The 13274-nt window shown below is 44.6% G+C and overlaps 1 protein-coding gene across 2 annotated transcripts in view; it reads right to left on the bottom strand.

The window, feature by feature from the left end:
• Positions 1-13274, bottom strand: part of MSH4 (mutS homolog 4) — a 118741-nt gene that overhangs the window by 2129 nt on the left and 103338 nt on the right. For both annotated transcript variants that reach the window (XM_075936277.1, XR_012905921.1), the window contains exon 19: positions 652-740. In XM_075936277.1, the coding sequence (XP_075792392.1) occupies positions 652-740 (89 nt within the window). Of the gene's footprint in view, positions 1-651; positions 741-13274 lie in introns of those variants that run through there.

Genomic DNA, 13274 nt, shown 5'->3' with positions numbered 1-13274 from the left:
AAATACATTAAAATGTGAACATAGATTTTCATTTACTGAAGTAGTAATGTAGGCTGTTTACTGCCTGTCCCATTTTTGTGTTTGCTGATGTACCATTTGTAGATTGTCTCTAGGACTATGTCTAGTACTTCAAGATTGTAATGACAGAACTCCGTGTTGTCACTTGACAGTGATCTTCGACCAATTAAAACCACTCTCTAAAACATAATGTCTAATTTCTTGATCTAAAACCAGAATGAAGTGAGAAATCCATTTGAAATCTATCCTACAAGCAGCTTCTTAGTCTGTAACAATTCTGAGAAAGGTTACAAAGGTTATATACATAAATTACAGATTTTTTTAAACTGTTCATGGGGTAAAGAAGTTTTTTGAAAAAAATAAAGTAAGATATTTCTCTCCCTTTCTCACAGTAATTTTATTAGTAAATTTGTTAAAAGTAACACTGATTTAACTTTTAAAATTTCCCAATAATAGTAGCAGTTGTCCTATATCATTACATCTTATTTTTATGTGTCATATTCATGTACTTCTATAATTTATCATTGGGCAACTTACAATTTTTATAAAACAGACAATACGTGAGAATATATATTAGAATATAAATATGTTTTATAAGACCAAAAATTAACAATGTAAATTACTACTACATACCAAAATTTGTTTAGCAATATGAGTTGTGATCTCCTTTGCATCCAAAATTATTGATGGTGGTAGAGAAGAAACTTCTGCAGCTTTTAATCCTAAATATAAAAAATATGAAGTAGTCCTTTACTGCCTGTGCCAGAATCAATGCTCAACTTAATCAAAATGTCAGTCTAAAATGATTATTTTTTCAAAAATAATTTTATTTCATTTCCCTATACATTTACTGAACTCAGTAATTTTCTTAGTAGTCTGACTTATGAAGAGTAAGGATCAACCACATTGTGGAGCCTAGGACTGTAACTGTAGTTCACCTGCTTTAATGTTCTAAATAACTTTCATTTCTTTTTCTTAGTTAATAAATATTTAGTTCATTTTTATAGGATTGGCTACAAGCATTGTATATGGTGTGGGATCTGAGGTGCAATTAACTTGAGATAAGTGACTGGTCCATTGGGACTGAGATTAACCTAATATTGTTGTGATTATTGGTGTAAGGGACAATTTCTCACTAATGCAAGCTTAACTGATTGGCAAAACAAATCGGGATAACCAAAGGGACTCCCTATGACTCCATGGTAAGGCTGCTATAGTGCCTGAAGAGTACACACTTGATGCTTGGTTGGTGAAATCTAAATAAAGAACTCACAACCAGTTTGGGGTGTGTACCCTGCTTCCCAACAGTCTACTCCTAAGGCTGATACTCATTCTCCTGAGCCATTCCAGACACTCTTTAAAAATTTTAATTGTGATTTCTTTCTTTAAATAGGCCTGCTTTAGGTTACATAAAAAGTGAAAAGTGAAGATTAGATCAAACATACCTTTTGGATAAGTTTAATTTAAACTAACAAAAAGATCCCCCCCCCCCCCCCCCCCCAAAGTAAACACTATCTAAAAACTGAGTGTGGGGAGCAAATCCACCACCCTATCTAAAATGCCACTTTCCAAACCTAGGCTCAAAATATCATTTAGTGATCCTGTCCCTCCAACAGGGCTCCTGTAATAGGGTCAGGAAAAGCACCATAGCACAGTATACAGATAAGTGTTTCAAGGATAACATATTATTCATCGCCATCATCCCCAGCAAAGTTGTAGTCAATGCTAGTGTCACAGTAACTACATGAATGTTACCCAGGGCCTGAAAAAATTACAACCAGATGCTATCTTCAGATTCACGATATACACATATTTAAGCTATAATTTTCCACGAGTCCCAGGAAAGAGAGAGCAACTTCCACAGTTAATTACTGAAGATTTCCAGCTTAACAAAGCAGGTGACCCTCTAGAGGACTAGAAAAGGACAAATACTAGATTAAGCTATAATAAGTAGAATTGCAGCTCAGAGAATTACAGACCATTCAGCTTAACTTCAGTCAGAAAGATGACAGAGTAAATAAGTAAGCAATTTGCAGACACCTAGAAGATAACAAGATGACAAGTAACAGTCAGCATGGAGTTGTTGAGAAAAAATTATGTCAAACAGCCTTATACATTTCTTTGATAGGGCAACCAGGCTTGTGGATGGGGGAAAGCTGTAGATGTGGTATATCTTGACTTTAGAAAGGCTTTTGTTATTCCCATGACCCATAAACAAACTAGGGAAATACAATTTAGATGCAGTTACTATAAGGTGGGTGCATAAATGGTTGGAAAACCATTCCCAGAGATCAGTTATTAATGATTCACAGCCAAACTGGAAGTGAATATGAAGTGGGGTCCCAGACGGATCAGTTCTGGATCCAGTTCACTTCAATGTCTTCATCAATGATTTAGAAAATGGCATGAGAGTACATATAAATTTTTTGAATGATGCTGTGACGGGGCGGACAGGCCCCACACTGACGGACAGGGGGTAGCCCAGGCCCAGCTGGTGGAGAAAGCCCCGCCCTTCCGACCCTGCTGGGAATGCTCCCAGCAGAAGCCGGGTATAAAAGCAGAGGGAGCCCTGCAGTCAGGGAGACCGCAGGGTGAGGGAGGAGACCAGGCCGGACCAGTGTTTCTGCAGCAGCTGGGACCAGAGTCACCACCCGTGCCTGACCCTGACACCGAGAAAGCAGCCACCGACACAGGGAGGCAGGAGCACGCCCACAACCCCGGCAGGTACTGCCTCGGAGGCGAATGGGCCCCCGGGGAACCGGGGCGTGGTAGAAAGCAGCCCAGGGCAAAGGATACAAAGTTTGGCTCGGTGTGTATCGTCCGGATTCCCCACCGAGCTGGCAGGAGCCATAGGCGCTGCCTAAAGGGCCCTGGGCTGGGACCCGGTGGAGAGGGAGGGCCCGGGTCCCCCTACCACACATTCCCACTGCCCTGCATAATCAAACCCCGGGCCAGGAGAGGCTTCTCGGAGCGGCTAGGTCTCTAGTACCGTATATACCCTGAGAGAGGGACCTGCACTTTTGTGTTGGGACTTTGGGTACTGTATAGACCCGGAGAGAGGGGCCCGGACTGAGACATGGGCCAGTAGAAGGGGGCCGCAACCCCCATCAGGGGCGTACCCCCTGACAGATGCCAAGATGGAAGAGGATGCAAGTGCTTTGGAAGATAGGATTAAAATTCAAAATGATCTGCACAAACAAGAGAAATGGTCTGAAGTAAATAGGAAGAAGTTCAATAAGGACAAATGCAAAGTACTCCATTTTGGAAAGAACAATCAGTTGAGTGCACACAAAATAGAAAATGATGGCCTCATAACAGTGCTGTAGAAAGAGATCTGAGTGCCAAAGTGGATCACAAACTAAATCTGAGTTAACAGTATAACACTATTGCAAAAAAACCAACATAATTCTTGGCTCTATTAGCAGGAGTGCCTGAGAGGATCAACATGAGCTCCAAAGCAGCGGAGGGATGGAGCACTCAGAGGGACAACCATCATAAAGAACCTCATTTGCTGCTCATTTACTGCTTAAGGTGAGTAACCTTTTCTTCTTTGATGAGTGCCCTATGAATGCTCCACATTAGGTGACTATGGAGCAATACCCCTCAAAGAAGGCAGGGGCTTTGGAGTGATTACATGGACTGTGGATAGTACCAAGGGCTATGTCTAGACTGCAAGCCTCTTTCGAAAGAGGCTCTTTCGAAAGATACTTTCGAAAGAGCCTCTTTCGAAAGAGAGCGTCTAGACTGCACGTTGAACTTTCGAAAAAGCGGCTTGCTTTTTCAAAAGAAAGCATCCAGTGAGTCTGGATGCTCTTTCGAAGAAGCCCTATTTACATTCAAGAACGCCTTCTTTCGAAAGAGGAACTTTCGAAAGAAGGCGTTCTTCCTCGTAAATTGAGGTTTACCGCCGTCGAAAGAAAAGCCGCGTTCTTTCGATTTAATTTCGAAAGAACGCGGCTTGAGTCTGGACGCAGGTGAGTCTGGACACAGCCAAGCGTACAAACTCTGTTGGTAACAGAATTTGTATGTTCCTGGTCTCAATGTTTGGTGAAAGTGTCGGTAGAAGCCCAAGAGGCATCTATAAATGTCTTCTATGTGCACACTGTTAAGGAAGACTGTGGATATCAAAAGCACTATGGTAGAATGAGCTTTAACTATAAGATGAAGCAGGATAACATTCAGTTGGTACCACAGGTGTACGCAATCAGAAATCTATTCTGACAGTCTGTTTGGAGATAGCCTCGCCTCTCAATTGCTCAGTGGTAGAAAGGAAGAGAGGGAGTAATTTTTTGAATGTTTTTGCTCTGTCCAGGTAGAATGTGAGAGGTCCAAAGCAGTTAAATGTACATTGAGGCTACATCTACATTGGCCCCTATTCCATAATAGGGATGCTAATGTAGCACTTGGGAATAGGCAAATCTGCGGGGGATTTAAATATCCCCCGCGGCATTTGCATTTTCATGGCTGCCGCTTTTTTCCCACTTGAAAGTGGGAATAAGAGATCCTCCAGAAAAGAGCTTATTTTCCGGAGGATCGCGTCCAGACTGGCGCTTTTCTCCGGCTTATCTACAAGCTGGAAAAAAGCGGCAGCCATGAAAATGAAAATGCCGTGGGGAATATTTAAATCCCCCGCGGATTTGCCTATTCCCAAGTGCTACATTAGCATCCCTATTACGGAATAGGGGCCAATGTAGACACAGCCTGAGTGTGTGGCAAGAGGCCTTCCTAGTGTCCATGTGCAGTTGTGGGGGAAAAAAATGTAAGTACATCGGTTGATTAAGGTGAAATGGAGAGGCCACTTTTGGTATGAATTTGGGGTGGGGGTAGAGGATGTCCTTGTCCTTCTAAAATATGGTATAAGGGGAATGAACTGTTAGGGATCCTAATTACTGCACCCTTTGTGCAAAGGTGATAGTCTTTCTCCTGACTAACTTCATGGACAAATGCAGGAAAGTATGTTGCAAAAGGTTCAAATGGTTTACCCAAAAGGGTGCATAGCATAAGGTAAAGATCCCACATGAGGTAGGGTCCTTTAGCGGTGGAAAGACAGTGGTTAAGTCTTTGAGAAAGTATGTGGTAGTTGGATGGGCAAAGATGGAGGTGCTATCTACACTGTGATGCATTGAGGTGCATTATGACTAAGTGCACCTTCATGGAGCTGTTGGAAAGGCCTGATTTTTTGAGGCTTAAGAGATAGTCCAGGACTAGGGAAGAGGAGTGAGGAAACAAGCCATGAGAATCAAACCAAGAGGAGAATCAGAGCCATTACTGGATGTACATTTTGCATATATTTAGCCAACAGCTATTCACAAGGATGCCTTTCATTTCCTGAGACTAATTCAGCATCTAAGTGCTCTATCCATGTAGTATCCAGGCCTCGAGGTAGAGAACCATAAGTTGAGGTGAATGACATGACCCACATCCTGCATGAGAAGGTAGGGAAATAGCAGCAGCATTAGTGGTAGCATTTTTGCCATCTGTGCCAGATAGGTGAACCATGTTTGTTGTGGCCAGTTGGGTGTGAATAACTCTGGCACTGTCCTGCCTGATTTTGTGTAGCAGCTGCATGAGAAAATGGTGGGGAAAGGTACCTCCCATTTTATGAGTAGTGTGTTGCCCAGTGGTTGGTGACCAAGTCCCACTTGGAAGCAGAATCACAGGTATTTGGTATTGTGTGATGTCAAGAAGGGTCTATAACAGGGAATCCTCATTGGATGAAAATGATGAGGAGGGTTGGGTAATCCATTTACCACTCATGGATCTGTGAGACATGCCTACTCGGATGGTCTGCCATGGTGTTCTGAAGGTCATGTAGGCAGAAACTGTGGATGTCCACATTGTTCAAAATGCACCAGTTCCAGAAAGTCATGGCCTCAGTGCACAGCAGATATGATCAGGTTCTACCTTGGTGGTTTATGTATGACATGCAGGTTGTGTTGTCGTGAGGACTCTGATGGTGGTGTCATGGATGAGTGGAAGAAAGCACTAGCATGTTTTCCTGAGTTCTAAATTGTTTTTATGAAAGGTGGTCTCCACTGGTGACTAACATCCCTAAGAAGTGTTAGTACCCATATTAGCATGCCGACCCAAGAGGAAGCATGGTAATAGTGAGGGTGGTTACTTTTCTTTGGACTGGGATGCCAGAGCATACGCTGCATGACTATAGCCACCACTGAAGGGAGGCCTTGATGGTGCAGGGCACCGTGAGTCGTTTGAGAAAGTAGTGCTGTTGGAATGTATAGCGGGTGCAGAGTCAGATCTGTAGGTACCTCATATGGAGTCTGGCATGTTTGACCACGTATGTTGTGACAGCCATATGGCACAGGAGCTGTAGACATGTTCTGGTGGATATTTGGGGAACATCCAGGATGGTAGTGATTAATATGGCTACATTAAAGAATCATTGTTGGGGCACACTGGCTTTTGCTACAAGGCAGTTGAGATAAACCCCGGTGAACTCCAGTTGTTGGACAGATACTATTTAGGACCTTTTTACTTTTATTTGGAGCCCTAAGTTGGAAAAGAGGTTCATTGTGTGCTGCGGTATCTGGAGTGCTACTGGCTGGGTTGATGAAAATATGAGGCAGTCGTCCAGGTAAGAGAAAATAATGATGCCAAGCCTGCAAAGATGAACGGCAGCAACAGTTAGTATCTTGGAAAACACACTTGGGGCAGCTGATAGGTGAAAGGGAAGGACTCTATATTGGTAGTGTAGATGTCATAGTGTAAAATGCAGAAATCTTCTGTATGCGAGATAGATTGTGACATGAAAATAAGTGACCTGCAGGCTGACAGAAAAGATTTATTCTCCTTTCTCCAGTCCAGAGATTATGGTTGAAGGGTTACCACTTTGAAAAGGTCAGTTGGTCGGTCTCTCTTTCTCTCTCTCTCTCTCACACACACACACACACACACACACACACACACACACACACACACACACATACACACACTTTTTCTGGTTAAGAAAGTAACAGGAATAGAACCCGGTTTCTCTGTGCTGAGGTACGAGGTGGTACTGGTTCTATAGCTCCTAATCCCAGGAGATGGATTTCTTGTTATAGAATGAGCTCTTGAGAGGGGACCTTAAAGAAGGAAGGGCATGTGGTGAGGGATAGAAATAAAAGGGATAGAATAATCTTGCTGGATGATTTTCAAGAACCATCTGTCTGTGGTGATGTCATTCCAAACTTGATTAAAGGAAGTCAGATGATCCCCTTGTAGTATTGGAGTGGGACAAGAGGTGGGAATTGGCAAATGCATAGGTCTCATACCCTCAACCAACTTTCAAATGATCAGTGAGTTTTGGATGATTGAGATTGTAGAGGGCTGGTCTGGGGTTTGTCTCTTTCTAATCTGCTTCTGTTTGTGCCATTGAGAGTAATGACACTGCAAGTTGAATTGCCTAAAATTTTGGGTTGTAAAATTTTCCCTATTTCTTCTTGTTGCCTAAAATGAAGATTCTGTGGGTTTTCAAGGTGACTCAGGAGCCCTTCAGAGCATGTAAGGATACATCCACAGTCTCTGCAAACAATTTGTAGCCCTCAAAGGGAAAATCCTGAGTTGTCGCCTAGATCCTTCCGGGAAACCCGAGCAAGTGGAGAATGATGCCTGGCACATAACAACTGAGATCACGATAGAGCATGCTGCTGTATCGGCTGAGCCCAGAGAAGCCTGGAGGTTTATTCTGGCAATGAGGGAGCCCTCAGAGATGTTTGATTTGTATGACTCTTTCTTGACCTCCAGGTGAGGTGTTCAATAAAGGATGGCATTTTGGTGAAGAGACTGAGTGTATTTTACTAACAGTTCAAGTAGTTCATGATGCGGAACAAGGGTGGAAGAGGATAGGCCTTTTATCCAAAGAGGCTGAGTCTCTTCCAATCTTTGCTGTAGGAGGTAGAATTTCACTATTGTTATTTGCCCCTCTCTGACAAGTGAATTGGGGGCCGTATAGGCATTTTTCATACAATTCTTTGCAGGATAGGGCACCATGGAGGGTGTCTGTCAAATAATCTTAGTAGAGTCCATTATGGTATCAGTGATTGGCAAGGCTATTTTAGCTGGTAGGGATGTGTGGAGAATGTCAGTGAGTTTATGTTGAGTTTCAGGGAGCTCTGACAGAGATATGTCAAGGGTCTCTGCAACCCTCTTAAAAAGGTCCTGAAAGAACTTGAAGTTATCACCCAATATAGTGGGAGAGGAGGATATAAGTGCAGATGGTAGTAGTTCATCTTCAGTAGAAGGCTCCTGGTCATCCGCTTCCTCCTCTAGTACTGCAGATAGTGGTGCTTTCATGGAAAGGGAGCGAAGTGTTCTAAAGTGTTCTAAGTAGGCCAGATGCTCTGAGTTCTATACAGGTGTGTCTAGACTGCATCACTCTTTCGACAGAGGGATGTAAATTAGACACATCAAAATTGCAAATGAAGCCAGGATTTAAAGATCCCGCGCTTCATTTGCATAATCACATAATGGCGTTTTTGAAAAAGCGCTATTTCAAAATTGAAACCGCAATCTAGATGCGGTTCTTTCGAAAATGGGCGCTTTTTCAAAAGATCCTATAAACCTCATTTTTTGGTTTACAGGATCTTTTGAAAAACACCCCATTTTTGAAAGAACCGCATCTAGACTGAGGTTTCAATTTCGAAATAGCGCTTTTTCAAAAACGCCATTATGTGATTATGCAAATGAAGCGCGGGATCTTTAAATCCCAGCTTCATTTGCAATTTTGAAGTATCTAATTTACATTCCTCTGTTGAATGAGGGATGTAGTCTAGACACACCCTACATGGCCCAAGGGTCCCAATATGGCCAGTTTGGTAGTAGAGTCATAGGGGGCAGCAACCAGGGGTACTGTGGCCATGCATTGAAGTCCGCTGATTGGTAGTGAGAGGGACTAGCCTTAGGAGAGGAGTGGCCAGGTGTATGCAGGCGTGGGTCAGCTCTTGTTCATTGTCACTGGAGAGAAGTGTTGATGAAGGACTGGAAGCAATGGTGTGGCTCAGTGCTGGCCTCATCAGGGTGCTGTTGGTACTCTAAAAGGAAGTGCTGGGCATAGAAGAGATAGTCAGGTCTGCCGATATAGTGAAAATTTGTAATGTAGAGTGCTGGTGGCAAGGACAGCATGGCAGTATGAATGCGGGCTCTTGGTACTGGGTTTTTTCTAGGTTGTGGAGTAGCAAAAGATGACACTTTTTTTACACCAGGTGCAGAGACAGAGTGAAGCACTGTCGGTGCTGAGCCTGGGAGCCTGGTGTATGCTAGCATATCAGCATGAGAGTCTGCCTGTAAGACAGTTGCTCCTTGCTACATCCCAATACCAGACACACCTGATGCCTCAAGATCTGAAGTTTTTGGTGCCATCAGTACCAAGACATATTATGCATCCGGAGATCATTTTCACTTTGGTGGATCTCAGTGCAGCAATGATTGGAGATGTTTGGTGGCTTTTCTGGTGACTGGGAGTTTGGCCATAGCTGTGCAAGTAGGTAGCTGCAGTGATGGAGACATTCTGACTCGGAGTCTGAGAAGTCGCAGGGATTTCTCCATCAACAATAATTTGAGATGGAGATCCTGAGCTTTTGGTATCTTGGCTGTAACTTTTTTACAATTGGGACACTTTTGAAGGATGAGAGGTCTCCCCAATCACAAGACGAATTGAGTATGTGCATCTGAAACCAGTAGGGATAACTGGCAGGAGAGGGAGTATTTAAATCCAAATGAACTTAACATTTTATTTGGGGGGAGGGATAGCTGAGTTGTTTCAGCATTGGCCTGCTAAACCGAGAGTTGTGAGTTCAATCCTTGCGGAGGCCATTTGGGGCAAAAATTTGTCAGGGATGGTACTTGGTCCTGCTGTGAAGGCAGGGGACTGGACTCAATGACCTTTCAAGGTCCCTTCCAGTTCTAGGAGATAGGCAATCTCCATTAATTTTTAGCTCAGAGCTGTGCTACAGAAATGCATAGGAACAACAGGACAGCCCATTGTCAATAGCCAACATGTAAGTGATTGGCAATGCACTGGTGGCTGAGGGATAACAAAATAACTTTTTTGGGGGGTGTGGAAAGACAAAAAAGAAAATCTCCCCAGTAGAGGAAAATGGAAAATTAAAAGAAATTAAAAGAAAGATAAAGTAGTAGTTTGGGAAGTTGAGAAACTGCTGTCACTCTGACTTGAGCCAAAGACAGTGGAGGAGTTGGTGGCACACCATGGGTAGACCTTTGAAGCTGCATGAGATGGCCTCCATGAATGCACAGCCAGCCAGGGCACTGATACCTAAAGTCTCCTGCTAGAAGCACAAGGCCTCAAGACATGTGTGGTGGAGCACTCACAGCAATACTCCTCAAAGAAGTATGAAAGTAGGAATAAGAGATCCTCCGGAAAAGGGCTTTATTCCGGAGGATCGCGCCAGTCTAGACGCTTTTTTCCGGCTTTTCCCCAAGCCGGAAAAAAAGCGGCGGACATGTTTATTTAAATCCACGGGGGATATTTAAATCCCCCGCGGATTTCCCTATTCTGACTTACCTGCTTTGCATGACTATTCCGTTTTATGGGGCCAGTGTAGATGTAGCCATACAGTATATACTGTATATAAAGTGTTTTTAACCCTTTTTATTGTAGCACAAGCTCTGTCCAGCGTTACACAATGCCAGAGGCAGACTGACTTGGTCCTGTCCAGTTTTGCTCGGTTCAGCTGCTGCCTTGCGACTTGCTTTTTGCTGAAGCTCGCTCACTAGGATCTTGCCAATTGGATGCTGGATTGTTTCAGGTTTTACTCTACTTGCCACAGCAGAGGTGGTTTTGTAGTTCTTCGTGGCTTTTTTAAGACCTTTGAATGACAAAAGCTGTGTCACTTGATTGCCAGTGTAGACAAAGTCTTAAAGCACGGGCAGGTAAAATGCAACCTGCCAAATTTGCAGCTCTGGCCCGCCATAATCCTCCGGACTACTAACATCTCATGGTCCAGCAGGCATACTCTCTTCCTGCTGCACACCTACAGACAGCTCAAAGTGACCAGTTGCTGGGGCCAGTCTGTGCATCTCTGTATGGTGCACACCTTTTTGGCAAAGAGGATGTCTCTACATATGGCTCCTGCCCCCAACACAATTCTTGCAACTATCATTGGCCAGAAACCAAGCAGTGGGAGCTGCCTGGGCCATGCTTGTGGGCACAAACACCTCATGGTACCCCTCCCATGCTGCACACCAAAGCAAAGACGCACACGCTAGCCCCAGCAACTAGCCACTTTAAGCAGCGTGCAAGGAGCCTGCCTGAGGATCCCGTTGAGCTGCTGGTGGGAGCTGCCTAGGGTAAGTGCCTCCTAGCCAGAGCCTGTGTGAAAGATTTTTATTACCAATCTGCCTAAGGAGTCAGATGATCAGGCTGAGGCCACAGGATCATTAAAGGAGGAGATGACGGAACACACCACGTGTCTAAGTTTTAAAGCTTTATTGATAAAATAATAGAATAACAACGGAGAGTGATGGGTGCTTTCCACGTCACTCAGAGGAAGGAAGACAGCATTAGTGCCCAGAGCCCTAACCCACTTTCATACTCACACACTCACTACCGGAGGCTGGCCAGGCCTGAGTGTAATGAAAGAAGGGTGGGAAGGGTGGACGGGAGTTCGGTCCTGTGCGCACAGGTCGTCCAGGGTCCACTGAGATCTCTCCGAATTGCTCCAGCTCTCAGGAGGGTTTTAAGTCGTGAGTGTTGTTCCATTCTGCAACCTCTGTTCCTAGTGATCTTTGTTACAGTCCAAACCAGCTTTCTGTGGTCTCCTTAACTTTCCCAAAACACACCAGCTAGACTCTGTTGTTCTTTTTGCTTTCCTTCGTGCTGGCCTTCGCTTTTCTTGCTTGTTATGGGCTGGCTCTGCAGATTTGTTCTGTTGAATCTGTCTTTCTTATGGCTGGCCAGTGGATACCCAGCCCCCCTCTTTCTTGGCTGGCAGCCAAGAGTCAGATGTGTGCTGTGGCCTTGAGCTGGCTAGAGCCAGCATCTTATCTTCAGGCCTAGCAGAAGTGGAGTTAACCCGTTCTCTGCTCTCTTTGTCCCCTCCCCCCCATCCCGTTTTGGCCTCTTGCGACCTGTAAGGGAATCCTTCATCCATTCCACACACACACCTTTGACCCTTCCCAAAATGCCCTGCAATATTTGCAATAGCGTTAGCAACATTCAATGCTGACCTGCCTCCCCAGGGGGACCCCTTGAGGGAGAAGGCCATTGGGGTGTGACACCTGCACCTGACACCATATATTCTCCATCATCCCAACTACCTGCCCTAGGGGTATGTCTACACTACCCCGCTAGTTCGAACTAGCGGGGTAATGTATGCATACCGAACTTGCTAATGAAGCCCGGGATTTGAATTTCCCGGGCTTCATTAGCATAAAGTCGGCGCCGCCATTTTTAAAAGCCGGCTAGTGTGAACCCCGTGCCGCGCGGCTACACGCGGCACGGGCTAGATAGTTCGAACTAGCTAGCTATTCCGAACTATCTGTACACCTCATTCCACGAGGCGTACAGATAGTTTGGAATAGCTAGCTAGTTCGAACTATCTAGCCCGTGCCGCGTGTAGCCGCGCGGCACGGGGTTCGCACTAGCCGGCTTTTAAAAATGGCGGCGCCGACTTTATGCTAATGAAGCCCGGGAAATTCAAATCCCGGGCTTCATTAGCAAGTTCGGTATGCATACATTACCCCGCTAGTTCGAACTAGCGGGGTAGTGTAGACATACCCTTGGTCATAATCCCCTCCTGCCCCAAGTCACAATCCAAACACTCTGCACCCCCTCCTCCATCCCTGCCCCAGGTCATCAAAACTTCCTCTCCTACCAAAACCTCCTTTCTGCATCCAAACTCCATCCCAGATCCCATACCCCCTCCATAATATCATAGAAAATTGTGACCCTTGACTAGTTACCAAATTCTTGGAGTGACCCCCCCCCCCCCCCCACAGAAATTATTGCCAACCCCTGCCTTAAAGACACTGGAGAGTTAAACACTGGAATAAATTAGCTACGAAGGTTGTGGAGATTTTTAAGAGCAAGTTACAAAATCACCTGTCATGGATAGTCTAAATAATACTTAGTCCTGCCTTGAGTGTGTAGACTGGACTAGAAGACCTCTGGAAGTCCTTTCCAGTCCTATGAATCTATGTATAATTCGTCAGAATTCATCTTCTCAAAAGTCCCCAAAACTGGCCTTATGTACCAAATGTGAGCAAATTAGCAGTATAATTTTGATAAAGGCATAGAA

Source organism: Pelodiscus sinensis, chromosome 9, assembly GCF_049634645.1.
Source record: "Pelodiscus sinensis isolate JC-2024 chromosome 9, ASM4963464v1, whole genome shotgun sequence".
NCBI classification, from domain to species: Eukaryota; Metazoa; Chordata; order Testudines; family Trionychidae; genus Pelodiscus; species Pelodiscus sinensis.
Note: the sequence above shows the minus strand (reverse complement) of the source record. Positions and strands in the feature narration are given on the sequence as shown.